A 17109-nucleotide genomic window follows, 5' to 3' on the forward strand; every position below is an offset into this window, starting at 1 on the left:
GAGGGAGACTCTTGCTTTACCATGGGAGAGTCTTGTGGCCACTGACAGTGAATGCAGTAATATCTTCACTGTGGAATGATTAAAATTGGCCTTCTCTCCACTCTTCCCACTAGTGTTGCTAAAAATGTCGCAGACACTGAGCTAACTCTTGTTGGGGAAGGTGAGTGTGGGAAGAGACCAGGATCAGATGAGGTAAGACTTTAATGGATGCTAATTTCCTCTTTTTCTTCTGCTCATCTTGTGCCAAGTCTCCCTCTGGGAGCGATGCTCCTGATCTGAACTTCACCTGATAGCGTTACTTGTCTGGGGAGGGCCCAGCCGCAGTTGCAGCAGCAAGAACTGTAGTTGCGTTGCACTCCTGCTGTCTCCCGGCCCGCCCTCTGGGCCAGTGCCAGCAACTCAGCCTGCAGTGGAAAGCTTCCCCTCCACTCGGCTTTGTCTCCTCTTCTCTACAACACATGTCACTGTCCCCTTGCTGCTGGCGTGCAGTGAGTCTCTCCACCCCCTCTGGGTCTGTAACTAACTATAATTAGCAAGCTGCTTTCTCGAGTCAGGGGAACAACCACAGGCCAGTGACATGCAGGACCACTGAGAAGCGAACCACGCTCACAGCCTTCCTTGCCGTTCAGTCTCTGGTTCTGCATTTGGCAGCTGAGACTGCCTGGTAGTGCAAATTTTCTCCGTGCTCTTTCAAATGGAGCCAGGAGCGTGGCACTCCTGAAGTGGTCGGTTCTCCCCGAGGGGTGTGTTCTCAGCAGACATCCTGGACATCTTTTCCTGTCAGTCTTTCCTGTATAGGATGGGGTCTAGCAAATAGCCACCCTAATAAAAGTATAGGGTAGTTCTAAATGTGGTAGTCTTGAAGGGTTTTTCTTAAAACTCCTTTGTGTGGGGAACAGTGTATTGTGTCTGCACAGCAGAATGGGTTACATAGATTCTTGCATGGTGTTTGCTGTAGCCTATAGGGTGCTGCAAAGGTTCTTGTTCTCAGAAGGTACTGGTTGATTGGAACTGTAATGCTGCTACAGGAATCGGTGGGTTTGGTTTTCTTCTGTCCCATCTCCAGGATATGGGAAGTCCTGCAACAAAGCGGCCTCGGACAGCAGCAAAATCTTCTATTCTGTCCCAGCCAGAAAGCAAAAGTGTTGGTCCAACAAAGAAGAAGGTGACTTTTGATCCAAACTTATCGCAGTTCGATGAAGGAACCAGCAAGACTGTACAGCCGGTGACCAAAGGCATGTCCCTCAAGGAAACAGCAGACATCGTCGTCAAATATTTGACCCCATTCTACAAGGGTGGCAAATTTGCTTCCAAGGTAGGGCACAGCTCAAGACCCTCTCTAGCAGAAGGAGCCTGCACCTTCCTAGTGATGTGGGGCTCTAAGAGGGGGAAGGTGATGTGGATACCGCATTTCATTTCCAAGTCACATCGTGGTATAGTGCTGTTGTAGTGGCTCTACGTGCAGCAATTCACCTCTCCCAAGAAAGGGTTTGTGTGTGATTTAGAGTGGTGTCATGTTGGTTCCACACTTGTCTGTGATTGTTCATGTTTTCACACTAAACTCTGGTGAGTTTTTACAAACTCCCACCTGTGGAACGGCAGCAGATCAGGGTCAATACTGGTGCAGTTTACTTGATGTGTTCTGCAGGGCAGCATGCGTGCGCGTGTGCTTCGCCGGCACTGCAGGGCCAGGTGTGTTTGCAGCACTCCTGAGGTCTAAATCTGTGAATGGTTTGTGCTAGAGCCAGCCTGTGCGAAGGGCCTGACAACTTGTGGAGGCAGCCTGGTGAGGTAAACCAATGTCTGCTTTCAGCTCTTTATTTCCCCCAATTCTGCAGGATCTGTTCAAGGGCTTTGCTCGGCACCTGTCTCACTTACTGACTGAGGAGCAGAACCCTGCCCGCAAGACCGGTGAGTTGGCAGCTGGGGAGAGCACTAAGAATCCTGGGTTCTTTTGATGCTAACGTCTTTAGAAGGGGCAGATGTCTTCAGTTTCGTCTCAAAGGTGGTGCCTCCTCTCTTGCAGTGAAAGAGGAAGCACAGAGACTCATCAAGGAGTTTTTCAAAACAAGGGTCAGGTGTGAGAGTGAGACAGACTGGCAGGAGCTGCAGAGCATAGAGAGCTGATCCTTGCACCGGGCTGGCTGTCTTCCTTCCTCCAGCAGTGGGACCAGGGGACCTGAAGAATTCAGCCATGGAGGGTTTCATGAAACAGCAGAAGTGGGCTTTCTTTTCCCATTGCATCTTTGCTCACTTCTGTCCTTAGCAACATGCACTTCCAGGAAACCATTTCTGTGAACTTTTGGAGGGTTACTCCAATAGCTGAGGCACGGAGGCCCTCTAGTACCTCTGGCCAAGAGGTGTAAGTGTGCAGCTGCTGTGTAGGTTAGGGGCTGCCGCCCCAGGCGTTCTGCAGTGTCTCCAACCTCTGCTCCTTGCAGCAGCCTGGGAAGGGCTCAGACTTTCCCATTGTGACTCTGCTTTGGGATGGCATCTTGCTTCCCAGATGGCTCCTTCCCTCACTCCCCCATCTCTTAGTTCTTACTTCGGTGTTACCAATAGAAGCCTTACGCTACACGTTTCCACGCTTTGCTCAGGGCTGCCAACGACCAACTTGGTGGTTGAGTTCCTGGATGGAATGTTTTCCCTTGAAGGGCAGGAGGGGAGTGTTTTGTTTTTACCACGCAGACAATGCCTACTTTCTGAAGGTGGAAGGACTTGGATTCTTTTTCTTTTAATCCAGATTTTCTTTTAACTTTCTGTAGTTCTGCCTCCCCTTTAACTTAAGCGGTGACACTCTGTCAGTATTAACTCTAGTGGTGGCACCAAGGTTGCCAACACTTTTCCAGCATTTGCTTGTAACCCCTAAAGCCATATTTGCTCCCTGTGCCTCACCCACAGTCTGCAATGCAGAGGGCGATGCTGCTGTGACAGCTAGTTAAGGTACTGCTGTGGCCCTCAGATTGACGCTGTGGTGCCTCTGCTGCTATATTTATATAAGGACCTGAACCTTAGGGTGTCAGTGGGCTTGAAATAACCTCATTCCTTGGCACAAGTCCTTTCTGTTGGGTTTTTGTTGGTGTTTGCCTTTGTTCCATGCTTATAGAGGCTGGTGGCCTCAGGGACTAGGGCTGCTAGAGGAATCTGCAGCCTCAGAGGCCATCAAACGGGCTTTTGTATCGCTGTACTCAATGGATGATTTTTTTAAAAATGTACTGAAGGGTACGTGCGGAACTGACAATAAAACTGTTACAGCTGCTGTGGACTCTTCCTGAAAGCTTTTTCTTACCCATTAATCATACAGACTGGTCTAAAATACATTAAGATGCCATCACTGAACATAGACATGCAAGCTCATTTCTTATCTGAACAGAAGGCTAATCAATGCAAGCCTGGGATGGGATGGATGGGGAAGCATGTGCCAGCAGACACCCCAGCCCCGTGTAGCTGCAGGACTGCTGCAGCTAGAACCAGAAGGAGAACCTGGAAATGTTTAACTCAAAAGTCACTTCCATCTTCAGCTTGTTCTGCTCACCAGAGGACAAAGGCCTTCTCAAAGAGCCTTTTACACAATAGAAGTATTTTTTCAGCTGTTGCCTGCTGGCTTCTATTTTACCTTCCCATTAAAAATCCTGTTTCATCAGCCACTTAAGTGGGGTTACTGTCTCTCTGCAGTCCAGTGCTTATAGAGTTCAGCTGCTGCCTGGGCAAACTGCTCAGAAATGCTTTGTCTGCTAAATCAGGGGCTTTGGGAAGGATTGGTTAAGGCATGGGGGTGTGTGACAAAGTCCTTTATCACAACACAGGGCGTGTCTAACCAGATGAGTTGTGCTTCTATGTAAGGCAGCAAAAGCTCAGAAAAAGAGAAGGGGAATAAGGGGAAGTTAGTCTTCGGAGATCTTCTCTAGTCCTTTCTTTCATGTCGCTGTGCTGCTTTACCTAGCCTTGCAGGAGCGCTGCTGGAGGAGGAGCGGGGAACACACTTCAGCTCAGACCTCACCAGCCCCAGCCTGTGGGGAAGTGCCGGACAGGGAAGATGCTGTAGCTACTGCTGGCATCAGCTCGCCCGCAAGAAGCTAGCTGTGCATCATGGCTTGCCTTGAGCACCCTCAGATCTAGCCCTTCCCCAGCCAACGGTGAAACCTTTTCCTCAAGTTTTGCCATTTACCTCCCGTGTTAGATGTAAACCGGTATCTGTCACGTCACAGCTTCAGACCAGCTCTATGTGATTATTTTATTGCAGTCTCCTAAAGTGCAGATACTTTTCAGTTCAGCAGGATAGCTGTAGCAATAAAAATAAATTAAGCATTTTTGTATAACCCAGGACACTCTCCTCTCCTCTAATACAAGTTCCCTTTGAATACGCTTTCTCCATGGGCACAAAGCCATCATTTGACAGCTGCATGGACATGACTGACTTCTTTATAGTAGAGGGAAACATATGCATGTGATTATGTCAGTAAAAAATTAATTAACACTAAACTTTCTTACCATTGCAGCTCAGCCTGTGCCCCAGCATATGTGTTAATTGTATATTAACACTGCTCTGCTTTGCAGTTAAGAGCCTTTCTGCAAGCTCCAGCTTCACAAATCCTGCTACAGGGCCCCTTGTGTATCAGTACAGAGAAGAAGCTGGCCTATGGGAACCGCCAGCAGCCAGTGCAGTCATTTCATAGCCTCAGCTTTGTGTTGTGATACACAGATCTCCAGCAAGCATCAGTCTTTGCTCATGTTAATTAATTCAGAAAAGAGAAGACCAGTCCAACACCGCATAGCTTAAAGGCAATTGCGTGCATCTGTTCGGCTGCTCTGTGCTGGACCAGGCTATGAAAAAGCAATGGTGTGGAAAGGGTGTCTGGTGCTTTGTTTAGCCAGTGCATGCATCATGTCAAGGAAGAGTACTTGGGGACTGAATGGCGGGGTCACAAGGGGTGATATTATGGCCCAGTCCATCAACAAACACTGTAGTGGCAGTCTTAGGAAGCAGCTGTCGGAGGTGTGGCTGGCCTTTGGACGAGTCCTCTCCAGGGGTCGGGGCAGGGAGCGCTGAACAAGCTCAAAGAAAGGAAAGCAGTGCTGTTTCGCTTGGTCACTCCCCTCCTCTTAGGCTTTAGTGGTGTGAGTCTGTTTTATCCAGAATGACAACAATCGTGTGATACATTTCTTTAGCCTGTCAAAACACAAATCGATATCAGTCATTCTCTGCCCCAGAAATGGCTGCTTTTCATGATTGAGTAGTCCCATAAATCACTTTCCATAATTAAATATGAGGTAGGTGCTGGGACAAAGCTGTGCTTTGGGGCCTGGGCAATGCAGTGCCCCCATCCACCTCTGGGACAGAAGAGAGCAGTCGTACTATTGCCAAGCAGAGGCTCAGCTGTGGAGGGCAGTGTCTGAATTGCCGGGAGGAAGCTGTAGGTCCAGGCTGAGCTCACCTGTGACAGTTCAAGCCACATAGTCTTGGGGCTGGCAGCTGAGCCATAGTTCAGTTCTATGCCAGGAAGCCCACCATCAGAGACAGGCTGCAGGGTTCGCATCTTCTGCAGCTCTTTCAACGGAATGATGTGGGACACCACCTGCGTAAGGAGAAAAGCCACAAAACTGTGTCCAGAGGAGGGCCACGGAGTCAGTGAGGGGTTTAGAGGAGAAACTATATGAGGAGTGGCTGAGATCACTTGTTTTGTTCAGCCTGGAGAAGATGAGGCTGAGGGCAGCCCTCATTGCGCTCTGCAGCTTCCTCCCAAGGGGAGGAGGAGCAGCAGGTGCTGATCTCTTCTCTCTGGTGACCAACACCAGGAACCGAGGGAATGGCAGGGAGATGTTCCCGGGGAGGGTTAGGCTGGGTATCAGGAAAAGGTTCTTCCCCTGGAGGGTGGTGGAGCCCTGGAACAGGCTCCCCAGGGAGGCATCACGGCACCAAGCCTGGCAATCTTGATGCACTTGGACAAGGCCCTCAGAGACAGTGTGAATTTGAGGTGTCCTGTGCAGGGACGGGAGTTGGACTCGATGGTCCTTGGGGGTCCCTTCCAAATCAGGACATTCTATGATTCTAGGGATGCTCTCTGGTGCAGTCCTTACAAATAAAACCATCTGATTCTCACCAAGGAGACTTCACCTCAAGAGCCTATTGAAAGCTGAGACAAGGACTGGCGTGCAGTGTGTACAGAATACAGGGTAAGGTCCTGCTCCCAGCATGTCCCTGGAACTTCTGCAAGATTGGGACAAACAGGAATGTGACTGACACCTAGTTTTACTGTGGTAAAACATAGTTTTACCATGATTGTTAGCATGACCACTGGACTTCGAAAAGCGCACATGGCAGTACTAACTGTCCTACCACTCTTGTCACGTGCTTTGGGCCAGGACTGCTGTTAGAGTGGCTGGGATGCAGGTAAATATAGTCGCTTCCTGCACAAGTTCTTTTAAAAGAAGCCATCAAAGTTAACATCTGATAGACTCAGGGCTCTGGCCTCTAGGGAAGAGTTGTCTAGCATACCTGGTTAATGCTATCCACCACAATGATCTTTTCTTTATTCACACCAAAGAAACAGGGCACAGGGATTGTGTCATCGCTGACTCTCTCGACAAAGTAGGTGTTGTAGCCAAAGAAAGGCAATTTCATCACATGCTCTGTAAGAAAGTAAAAGGCGGCTTTCAGGCAGCAGCTTCCAGCCAGCAATCTACTGCACCAGCCTAAGGTGGTCAAAAGCTGCAGGTGTTCCCAAGCTTTTCTACATTAAAAAGTAAGATTGACGACAACTCCCTCCCTCCCAGGCTACTGATACTCGATTCTCAGCAACCTGAATAGATGTCCCATCCTCTTCCGACCAGAAAACAGACGTGCAGCCAGAATATCAATTAAAACACAACTTGTACAGAGCTCTCAAAATCTACTGCAGACTTCTGCAAAAGAAGCGGGACTTCTGCCATCATCACCGTGTTTGAGAACAGGTGCCAGTCTGCGGGGGGAGGCTGTCAGGCATATGTCATGGCCCATTCCAGGCTCCGAGGATCCTCACCAACCTCATAAACTGTCCCAAAAGCACATTCAGAGCAGCTTCCATCATGCTTGGGATAGACAAGTCAAGCAGATCTGGCTGTCTCCTCACCTATGAGCTGGATTTTTGCATCCAGTGGCTGGAGGGGCTGCTTAGTTCTCATCAGTATGCCAACACGGTCCTGCAGAGCCTGGGGACTGATGGAGGACTGCAGGGTCTTGGGCGTGTACTCCTTCAGCTCTTCCCTGTGCCAACAAGCAGACAGTAATTCACTCCCTGCCCAACTGAAATCGAAAGGTCAGCCAGGGGGATTAAGGAGGCGATCTGGCAACAATTTTCCATTGCATGGCTGGGGGCAGGGGTGGAGGGAGAGGGGAAAAGCACAACAGGCTGTATCTGAATTGGGTGGTGTGGAAGGAAACATCAGAGACAGTGGGACCACCATTTTCCACACAGAAGGCGGCTGTGCACCACTGACTAGTGCACTGAGAGACATCCCTCCTCCTCTCTGGACACAACAGGAGCTCTGCAAGCAAGGACTGTAGCATGAAAGTAGAGCCATGAGGTGTTTCTTTCACAGGCAGTCCAGCTGAAAAACACCTTGCTCTAACTCTGTCTTGCTCCTGGGCCTCCAAAGCACTACACAGAGCAGAGTTCCCTATGCCCAGCAGGGTTATGCCATCACCCACTGCCGCTGTGAGGCGATCTGATGGAGCCATTTCATCCACTCTAAGTGCATAAGGATATGGGGAGGCAGGGGTGTGAAAATACAGCTCAGGACTGCAGGATGGAAGCTTTCTAATACCCAGGGACTTTCATTCCCATTAGGCACCTCACTACAGATTTCAAGTGCCCAAGGCTGAAAACTCTGGCACTTATGAGAAAGAATAAAGGCGCATTCATCCCAACGATAAGCTCATGCGCTTCCTTCTTGGTATTACAAACATGGCAGTCAGAAGAAACGTCCATGGCACCGTCGTGACCCTGAGCTCCGGAGGAGTCACAAAAGGAGATGTGGATCAGAGACAGTCAGCATTATGAGTGTGAACAGGCGGTAAAGTTTCTTGATCACAGGCAGGAGTCAGTCACTAAGAAGCGACATTAATTAGTAGCTTACATTCTCCAGAATTGTCCATTCCGTAATTATCCAGAGAGTACTTTCAGGCACCTACTCCCAAACCCCTGTGGTGCCAACAGCCATTAGAGACAGAGACCCACCCTGAGACAAATGTACCTGGAGGGAGCAGAGTTCTGCTGCTTTGTTTTAGCCCAGTGCTGGAGCGTTGCCAAAACTCCCACCTCCATCTCCATTTCTTTACTACGGCTCAGCAGTATCCTCCCATTCAGGTAATCCCACAGCACCTGAGAGACAGCACAGCAAAGAGCCTTTTGTTAAACCTTCCAGAAGGTACAGGCAGGTCTGGGCAGCACCAGGTTGCAGAGACCCACATCCTGCCTTGCTGGTAACATGCCCAGATCAGGCTGATAACAAGAAAGCAAAGGCTTTCTGGGCTCAGAACCGCACAAACTGCATGCAGAACTGCACAAACCATGTCTGGATCAATACAGCACCTAGGCTAGGGATACAGGCACACTGCCTTCCTTGCACCCATAGCTCCAGCTATTAGTCTTTCCCACAAACAGCATAAAAAGCCAAAGCCCTCCCGGTTCTTTTGCTCCGTGGGTCATTCCCATCGGCCTGCACACTAACCCTGCCCCTGCTAGGGAGGTTCCTGGTGTGCACTGCCTTCATTGCTTACCTGTCCATAATGAAAGTCAGTATAAATTTTGTTCTCGAAGTGCAGAGGTGTCATCCAGGTGAGCCTGCGTAAAGTCACAGTGACCAGCTTGTCCTCCAGCAGGTAATCGTGAATATACTCCTCTGATCTTATCGGCCTCACCGTATTATCTACATGTTTATGCAGAGAGAGGGTCATCACTCTTTGTGCTGAGACAGTCAGCTGAGCATCACGACCTGGGACAGGAGCCTTCCTGCACCTCTGTTCCACCCCGCCCTTATGACACCCAGCATCAGCCATTCCAGAGGGACACAGTCCCACACAGACAATCACACACCTCTTTCAGGAACAAGCAACGCAGCCCCTGAGACTGGGGGAGGTTGGGGGAGAACAAGACCCCCTGAGATGTGCCCTGGGTTAAGGCACAAGCCTTAACTCTAACACAGAGGGAAACTGCTGAAGGTGAACCTCCCCAGAGCCAGCAAGGGTGGGGGAACTATTCGAAGCAGTAGCCATGGTACTCCCAGTTGGAGAAACTGCTTTGAAGAAGAACCTAGATGCTAGTCTCTACTTGCCAAGTTTATTGCTCTCACTCCTGATGGCAAAAAAAACAAATTCCTGTGTCTCTTCCTGATCGCCTACCCCCATCTGCTCACAGATCTCCTGCAAGAGCTCCTTGGCCACCTGAATTGAGGAAAGAAGCAAATAAGTACCATGGCCAGCCGAGCCCAAACCAGCCCCAGAGCAGTTAGACACACTGGGCTTTTTAGAGGGCAGCAACATGGCTCTGGCCATTGCGCGAGGAAGCAAGCTGGGTGAGGCATCCCAGCGTTGTGCAGGCCCTGCAGAGATAGGCTGCTGTGGGGATTCCGAGGAAGCGAGTGGGAAACTGTCACAGCACTGTGGGAAGCACAGGCCAAGCCCAATGTTTTGACAGGTAAGGGAGTTCCCTGGTGTGCCTCAGAGTCCAGATCAACGAAGAAATTCAAAGCAGAAGACTCACAGTGAATGTCTTGACTCTGGTGATGTATTCTATGCCTCCAGGCATCAGTATTGCTAGCCGGCGGGCACTGCGCCCCTTCTGCAAAGGACAGTCTTAAGGCAGCAAGACATGCAGGATCCCATCAATCCCACAGTTGTTCCCTCCTCTTCCTTCCTCCTCGTCTCTGCATTCCACTACTTGCCCATAGTACCTGCCCCTTCCCTGCCCATATATCTGCGCTTCCCAGTCCCCTCACTTCCTCTCTTGGAACACTAACCGCCCCTGCAACACTGCACATGGCACCTCCTGGCAAGCCTCTGCCCTCCCTCTATTCCCAGCATCCCCAATTCTCTGCCCCTCAATACCAGCAATGCCTCTGTCTCCACAGGGGAAGGAAGGTGGCGACGACCCCCATACAAGAAATTTTTCCGCATGTTGCTCTGACAATTCTTGGCTATATCTGCAGGAAAAGGAACAAGCTTCATGTGCTGAGCCAAAGGGAGGACTCAGCATTGTCTCCTGTGGTGTTGGGACATCCTGGCTGTGTTGAATCTAACCCAAGGCTGCTGCTAGGAGAGGAAAGAGACCTGACTTTATCTCCCACTCTGCCAGGACACATCCAAATCATGAGGCTCCAGCCCCAGACAGTGTCCAGGGCAGTAGGACCACACAGGAATGACAGGATGGGAGAACTAGAACCCACTTCTCTGGGAGGATTCCAGCCCAAATACCTCACAGCTGACGACTCTGGAACACCACAGCCTGCCTTTCCCCCAGGGTCTAGCTGTCACACTGGGCCTAAGCCACAGAGCTAAGCTAACTCTCAGAGATACAATTCCACCTTGCCTGGGTGAAGATGTAACAGGAAATGACCTCTGCGAACAGGAAGACTAGCGATACAAAGCAGACTCTTGCCTGCAGGCTCAGGTCCCTCAGTACCCTGCTCATTTCTCTTGCCTAACAGGAGAAGGGAGTTTTTCTTGTTGGACCATGTACCCACCCAGATCCTGTCGTCTTTCCTTGTCCGCTGGGCCTTAGTAAAAAGGGGGCAGCTGTTTATTTTACAGGAGACAGAAACAGTCATACCATGGTGGGTGCTGGATGGATCACTGCTGGCTAGCTGCAGGAACTTGGTGGCATAGGGCATCAGAATGTTAGAAGGGAGGAAGTACCCAGTTAGCAGGCTTAGGAGCAACCAGCCACGGAGCACGCTTTCCCTGCAGGACAGAAAAAACTGTGGGCACCTTGGAACAAGATAATTCCTGCTCCAAGCAGCTCAAAGTGAGCCTCTGCCCCTCTGAACACCTATGGCAGGTGGCAGAAAATGAGGTGGCAGCCCTTGGTCAGAGGTTTCTTATGCTGAGGAAGGGATTGATTCAGTTATTCAAACAGCAGACAAAGAATGGGAACGGTTGAGGCATTCTGATGGCACTGCTGCCATATTGCAGGACAGCGTGGGGTCAAGCCAGTCCTAACTGTTGTGCCAATTCCCCAGGGCTGTGAAGAGGAAATCGAGGCTCTGAGCAGCACCGCTACTGGGAGCTTTCAGGAATGTTTACCAGTGCCCAGATATATCAGCAGCCAGAGAGACAAGGACAAACATCCATTGAAGTGAAAAAGCCAAATCCAATGACTGGCTAAGTTTCCCCAGTGCTCAGCAAAAGCCCCAGCAACTGAGCAGCTGGGGACAGTACATCACTGGGGGCAGCCTCTCCCCTGGCCCTGCTGTCTATGCAGCAAGGCAGATGGTCCCCCTCCACCTGTGCACACACAGGAGCTGACGGTGCTGGTACTCACTGATTAGGGTTCCGGGTGACCTGTTTGATGACCTGGCAGTAGACCTCATCATGCAAACTCTCCTTCTCCTTGCACAGCTGCATTCAGAGAGGAGAAGACAATGTCAGAGAGGGGATAAGAGCATCAGAGAGGCCCCAGGTCAACTATGTGCCCTTCCTCTCCCAGCTCCAGAGCTCTGCCAATGTGGCTTAAAGCTTGGGCTTTGCAGAGTCTGGTGTCTAGTGCTAGCTAGGCCCAAAGGAGAGGCAGGTTGTGCTCCCGTACAGACAGTGATGTCCAGGGAAACCATTTACATGCAACTCCTCCCCATTATGTTTTCTAATCAGCCTCTATGTTTCAGCTACTTTTCTTATACAGGAGGTTGGATTACAGCTCTCCCTGCTCTCTCCTTTCCCAGCAAGGTCTTGGGCCTACATTTCCATTGATGCTTCAGCAGCTTGCCCAGGAGAGGGTCACAAACCTGCAGGATTTCATAGATGCATTCAACCTCATTCTGGTTCTTGAGTTTTGATTGATCTCCCATTAATCGCATCAGAGCTGCAAAGCAAAGGCTAGCATTTAGGTCTAAGCAGAGGTGATCCTGCCATGGGACAGGCAGTAGACTAGAAAATGTCCTGAAAGCTTTTCTGCTCCACAGACTATTACTAGGCTTGCATTGGATGTGTGTATTGGTTGAGGTATCAGCCCAGGCAGTGTGTATTCTTGGATACTTTGCACTTGAGGCAAAATGCATTTTGCTGGACACTTTGAGCAAGGACACAGTCGGTTATTAACTGCAGAAGTGCCTCAGGAGAGGCCTTCCCCTCAGAGTTTTCACTCCTCACTCTGGGCCCTGTGATGCCCATGTATGACCACCAAAGGTATCCCACTCACCCTGCCCCAGCCTCTGCAGCGTTGTGTCCTAGGGAGGTACTTACTCTTGAAGTTCTTTGTAGCAAGCTCATTCAGCTCACCGTCAGAGTACCGGAGCAAAGACTCCTGGATTGGGACCTGCAGGGCAAGAATACAAGGGTAAGCTGGGGAAGCAGGTCACACAGAGCTGCACTGCAGGCTTCACAAAAGACAGAAGCTCCCAGTATCTTGCAGGCAGCACTGAATAACAGAGGGCACCTACTCTTCTCCAGAGACTACAGCCAAGGATCTGCCCTCTGCCCTTTTGCCACATGGGGACAAAGCTAGAGGCAATGCTGGAGCTGGGATTCTGGCTGTAGCTGTGAGGACAGACTGGGCTCACCTTGGTGTGCTGGACCAGGTCAGCTACACTCTTCTTTTCAGCAGACACCCCTTTCAGTCTCTGCCTAGAGAGAGAAAGAACACGCGATCTAAAAAATCCCCAGAAATGGCTTGGTACGGGTCAGGCTACACAGATCCTGTGTATGCCTTTTCAGGAAGGACCACAGCCTACTCACGTGGACTGAGCCTCTCGGAAGTAGGCTGTGGCGAAGTCCATCATGGTATAATGATCGCCAGCAGGGACTAACATGTTGCTGTTGGGTTCTGATGTCAGGCTGGGGACAGAACTCTGCAGGGACAAGCACCAAACCCACCCTGAAAAGTCAGCTGCGGAACTGCAGTGTGTTTTTCCCTCACCTGCCAGACCTGGGAAGGCCTCATCTGTGCTTGCCCCCCCCCACCCCAATAGTGTTTGAGTATCTCCATCTGTAAGGATTAAGCAGTCATCTTCTTCCCTCTAGCCTTGGAGGTCAGACACTAGCAGGGCCATGGACCCACCCTGGCAGCTGCCACAGAACCTGGCCATGTTCCCTAGCATTTCCTAAGAACAACTCACCTCCCTGACGGTGTTCCTGCTCTCCAGGGAACCTTTCATGCTCTTCCGTAGACCTTCACATCTGTCCATGCTGGTGCTGAGGTAATCAGGGGCTGCAGCCAATTGCACCAGGCTGGTGGGGAAAATACCAGAGCGGCCACCAGTGGAGCCAAACTGCCAGCCTGCAGAAACCGGGGAGAAAGAGTCAGGAGTCATGGCAGCTACCAAGGGAAACGAGCAGTGAGGCCATCCTACTGGCAAAGGAGAGCACCAGACCAACCAGCCTTCCCTGCATCCTAAGATAACATCCCTGTAACTATGGCACCTGGAACAGGTTCAGGCTGCAGTCAGAGAATGGCAGAGCTGAAGGCTGACTATGCTAGCCCTTAACAATCTGCTTTCCTCTGGCTTACTCAAGAGCAGCATGTAGAGCTTCTGGGCATCGTGGGTCCAGCAGGCCCTTGAACCCAGGCCCCACCTTTCCTGCCAACCTCGACAAACTCCCTTACCTGGCTCCACGCCTTGCATGGGCAGTAACTTGATGAGGTCACCCTTCTTGAAGCTAAGAAGGCTCTTGTCATCCGTGATGTAGCTGCGCAGAGCAACAACATAGTTGGTATCCTGGGGAAAAAGCGATGGGGAAGTTAAATTTCGTCCCCAGGATGTGAGGGACTTGGACCATGTCATCCCATGGACCCTCTCAGGTGCATGTGGGAAACCACCTTCACTCCCTACTACACTGCAGCTACTCCCTCACCTGCCTCAGCTCCTGGATGAAGAGTTCCACCATGGCCTTGATGCACGGAGCTTTTGGAGAGCACAGGAAAAGCTGTTCTGTCTTCAAAGAGAACTCCAGGGCATTGCTGCCCTTCAGTTCCACTGACAGCACATCTGCAAAGCTGAGAACACAGCAGCATGCTCAGGCTCCCTCTGCCAGACCTAGGGATGCAGATCGTGGGGATGGGAGCTCATTCCAAGGACTGAGAATGGAGACAGGCCTCAGCACACTCCAGAGGGCAGCCTTTCACCAGCGCTGCGTTACAACAGTAATAGCACCATAGGCTGCGCATGGCTTTCACCGTACCACTCTGAGGACCTCCCTTCTGATGACACGCATGGAGCTGACTTGTACCTAGCACTCACTTACTGTGAGCAAAGCACAAGGCAGGAAGGAAAGGGAAAGGCCAGACTCATTAGAAGGAGGGTCAGTGAGCCACAACTGGCCTAGGACAATCCTAAAGAGTACAGCACAACCGGACAGTTTTCAGCTCACCTGTTCAATCTGCCTCCTACACACTGAAAGCATCCTGCAAGTGACAAGTTACCATCCTGCAGCAACCAGTGCCCTCTTGCTCACCTGTAGCTGTGAAGAATCTTCAGGTGCTCAGGATTGTAGCCAGATGCTTTCACCACCTTCAGCAGCCGCATGCCCCGGTGAGAAACACCCAGGATCTGCACATCACTTCCATTTTCGCCCTGTAAGGGAAGCGCAGCAGAGCGCATCAAAGGCTCCATCCCACCCGGGCAGGATGCAGCAGGGGAAGAAGGTGCTACCATATGTACCATGAAGGAGGCCCTGGGCTGACAGAGGTGTCAAACCCAGCAAGGTACAGAAGGCGCAGGACGATGAATGATGTGTGACCAGGCAGGGATACAGAAAGAGATCCCAGGTGAACTACAGCCACACAGCTAAAGCAAGCCCAGGGTCTGGTGAGAAGATTAAGACTCACATGAACTGGGAAAAGGCGGGAGAAATAGTTAGCCCAGTTATCCCGAGCAGCCAGTACAATCCTCTTCTTTATCCCATCCTCCTGAATGGACTGGACGTCGTTGCCAACCCGGAACTCCACTAGGAGGGATACAAAGCAGATACTTTCTCAGTAAAACAAAGACAGCCAAGTCTTCGGCTCCCCAGGGACTCATTCCCACCAGTCCTCCTCAGTGATTACAGTGCAGCAAATGCCATGCAGAGGGCAGAGGTGAAAGGATACCATGTTACTTGCACACACCCATCTACTACTAGTTTCTCTCCCTCTCTCCATGAAGCTCCTATCAAAGGAGGCAATTGGTTTTTGAGACAAGTCAAAATCCCATCCTTGGGCTTCAGTTTCCTCTCCCCACAATAAACATATCAGAACTAAGTTTTTCTGGCTCAAAGACATTTCAGGGCGATTTTCTGGCCATTTGGAACAAACAAACATTCCCACACTGCACTACACAGCACACACAAATGTGCTTTCTTGATGCAGTGACAAACATTTCTCCTCTGTCCTAAGTCCTGCCTGAAAGGGCTTGGAGGCTGGTTTTTTGTTTCAAGCCAAAAGCTGGGATGGGCACAGGGAGGAAGGGATTGATGGGGCTGTTAATTACTTAGCAGGTCTTTCATCTTGCGCTTCTCCTCCCTGGAGATCCGAAGGCAGGAATCAGAGAAGGTGTCACGCAAGATCTGCAGAGGAAGGAAACAGAGAGGCTTCCACTGAAAAGCCACATCTGAGTGTGTTAAACAGACTGAGTTTCAGAGAGGAGTGAGCAAGGGGCTTGACTGGATGAACCTGGAGAAGAGACTAACACTGCTAGGGATGCAGAAGTGAAGGCAACTTGTGCAATGTAATTATGGAGTGTTTTTCCCCAAACAAGAGAGACAACAGGCCTTGAGTCATTCATCAGTACATACCTGTTCACACAGCAAGTTCAGATAATAAGGGTGACTGAAATTTTCTTTGGGGTAAAATACCTGCAAGGGGAGGACAAAAACAATAGTAGCGTTACAGATGTTTACAGGTATTGAAGAAGTAGCTCCCGAGGGATGTTTTGTAATCCATATGCCCTACTGCCAGAGAGGAGCGAGTCCATCTCCAAGAACGGGCAGGAAAGGGACACTGGTGAGACCATGGGACGAACCCTGGTCAGTTCAGTGCGCTCTCCAATACTTGATTTTAAACATATTTGTATATTTTAACAGGAAAGCACAAGGTAACAACAAATGCACTTTATTTGTAGATTTCTCAGTGCTTTGCAGAGGAAGGAAAGGACAGGTGGGGAAGGTGAAACACCAGAGTCAGTAAGTCAGAGTAGCACCCAGATCCCCTGCCTCCGACTCCTGTGTCAGGCAACTTCCTCCCACAACTGTCCTTGTGCTCTCATATCACACTGGGTGCCTATGACAAAAAATTATTTTCACAAAATGTGGGACCCGTTCCCTTCCCCCATAGCCAGCCCTCAGCTAACAAAGAGCTGTACCTCTTTGCGCAGAAAGATTTTCCAGGGAGGATTAACATAGGAGAAGCTGACACTGGCAGTGAGCTTGTACAGCTGGGTCTTGATACCATCATCATCTGCTATCGTTACAGTAGAGTCTGTGGGAGCAGAAAGAGCAGTGAAGAAGGGCTTTGCGGACTACAGGGTCACCTTCCCACTTGCCAAAGACCTACCAAGAGAAAGGTGAGAGTGGCCTCTGCCTGACTGAAGATTGCTGTCAAGAACCCTCTTGAAGGTCAGCAACCAACTAATATGAATGCATGCACAAAGCAGTCATCATGTGAGCACCACCATTTCTGACAGCATTTGTACTTGCTGTATTAGCCACATCAGTGCTCATAACAGAAACTCTCCAGAAACAGGGACCACACAGTGTCCCAGGCAAAATACTACCCCTGTGCTTAAGCTTGAAGACACAGTTTCAATTTATGTCATTATGAAAAGGCTGCAAAAGATTTCAAAGGGACATAAAAGTTCTCCCGAGACTACAAGGCTCTGGTAAAGGCACCTGGTGCTTGCACTGGATTTTCTCTCTGCAGGAGATCTATTAAAGACAGGCTCACACTG

General features: G+C 50.3%; 2 protein-coding genes across 7 annotated transcripts in view; one reads left to right on the forward strand and one right to left on the reverse strand.

Annotated features, from left to right (window-relative positions):
• The window catches only part of RECQL5 (RecQ like helicase 5), a 38541-nt gene extending 35281 nt beyond the window's left edge, over window positions 1–3260 (forward strand). For 4 of the 6 annotated variants that reach the window (XM_064467327.1, XM_064467326.1, XM_064467329.1 and 1 more), the window contains 4 exons: window positions 114–192; window positions 959–1315; window positions 1839–1911; window positions 2027–3260. In XM_064467327.1, coding sequence (XP_064323397.1) covers window positions 114–192; window positions 959–1315; window positions 1839–1911; window positions 2027–2127 — 610 coding nt within the window. In that variant the 3' untranslated portion in view covers window positions 2128–3260. The remainder of the gene's footprint in view (window positions 1–113; window positions 193–958; window positions 1316–1838; window positions 1912–2026) is intronic. The other 2 variants (XM_064467331.1, XM_064467328.1) reach the window with 1 other exon arrangement.
• Window positions 3261–4220: 960 nt separating this feature from the next.
• The window catches only part of MYO15B (myosin XVB), a 28102-nt gene continuing 15213 nt past the window's right edge, over window positions 4221–17109 (reverse strand). Inside the window, exons 21-43 of the mRNA XM_064467074.1 lie at window positions 16525–16640; window positions 15959–16018; window positions 15655–15730; window positions 15015–15133; window positions 14642–14760; window positions 14042–14183; window positions 13794–13905; window positions 13306–13466; window positions 12926–13038; window positions 12751–12814; window positions 12434–12506; window positions 11977–12053; window positions 11517–11593; window positions 10806–10936; window positions 10085–10179; window positions 9741–9818; window positions 9313–9421; window positions 8759–8907; window positions 8233–8360; window positions 7110–7243; window positions 6497–6630; window positions 5436–5576; window positions 4221–5170 (exon numbers count right to left, since the gene is read on the reverse strand). Of these exons, the coding sequence (XP_064323144.1) occupies window positions 5111–5170; window positions 5436–5576; window positions 6497–6630; window positions 7110–7243; window positions 8233–8360; window positions 8759–8907; window positions 9313–9421; window positions 9741–9818; window positions 10085–10179; window positions 10806–10936; window positions 11517–11593; window positions 11977–12053; window positions 12434–12506; window positions 12751–12814; window positions 12926–13038; window positions 13306–13466; window positions 13794–13905; window positions 14042–14183; window positions 14642–14760; window positions 15015–15133; window positions 15655–15730; window positions 15959–16018; window positions 16525–16640 (2468 nt within the window). The 3' untranslated portion in view covers window positions 4221–5110. The remainder of the gene's footprint in view (window positions 5171–5435; window positions 5577–6496; window positions 6631–7109; window positions 7244–8232; window positions 8361–8758; window positions 8908–9312; window positions 9422–9740; window positions 9819–10084; window positions 10180–10805; window positions 10937–11516; window positions 11594–11976; window positions 12054–12433; window positions 12507–12750; window positions 12815–12925; window positions 13039–13305; window positions 13467–13793; window positions 13906–14041; window positions 14184–14641; window positions 14761–15014; window positions 15134–15654; window positions 15731–15958; window positions 16019–16524; window positions 16641–17109) is intronic.

Source organism: Phalacrocorax carbo, chromosome 16 (genome assembly GCF_963921805.1).
Source record: "Phalacrocorax carbo chromosome 16, bPhaCar2.1, whole genome shotgun sequence".
NCBI classification, from domain to species: domain Eukaryota; kingdom Metazoa; phylum Chordata; class Aves; order Suliformes; family Phalacrocoracidae; genus Phalacrocorax; species Phalacrocorax carbo.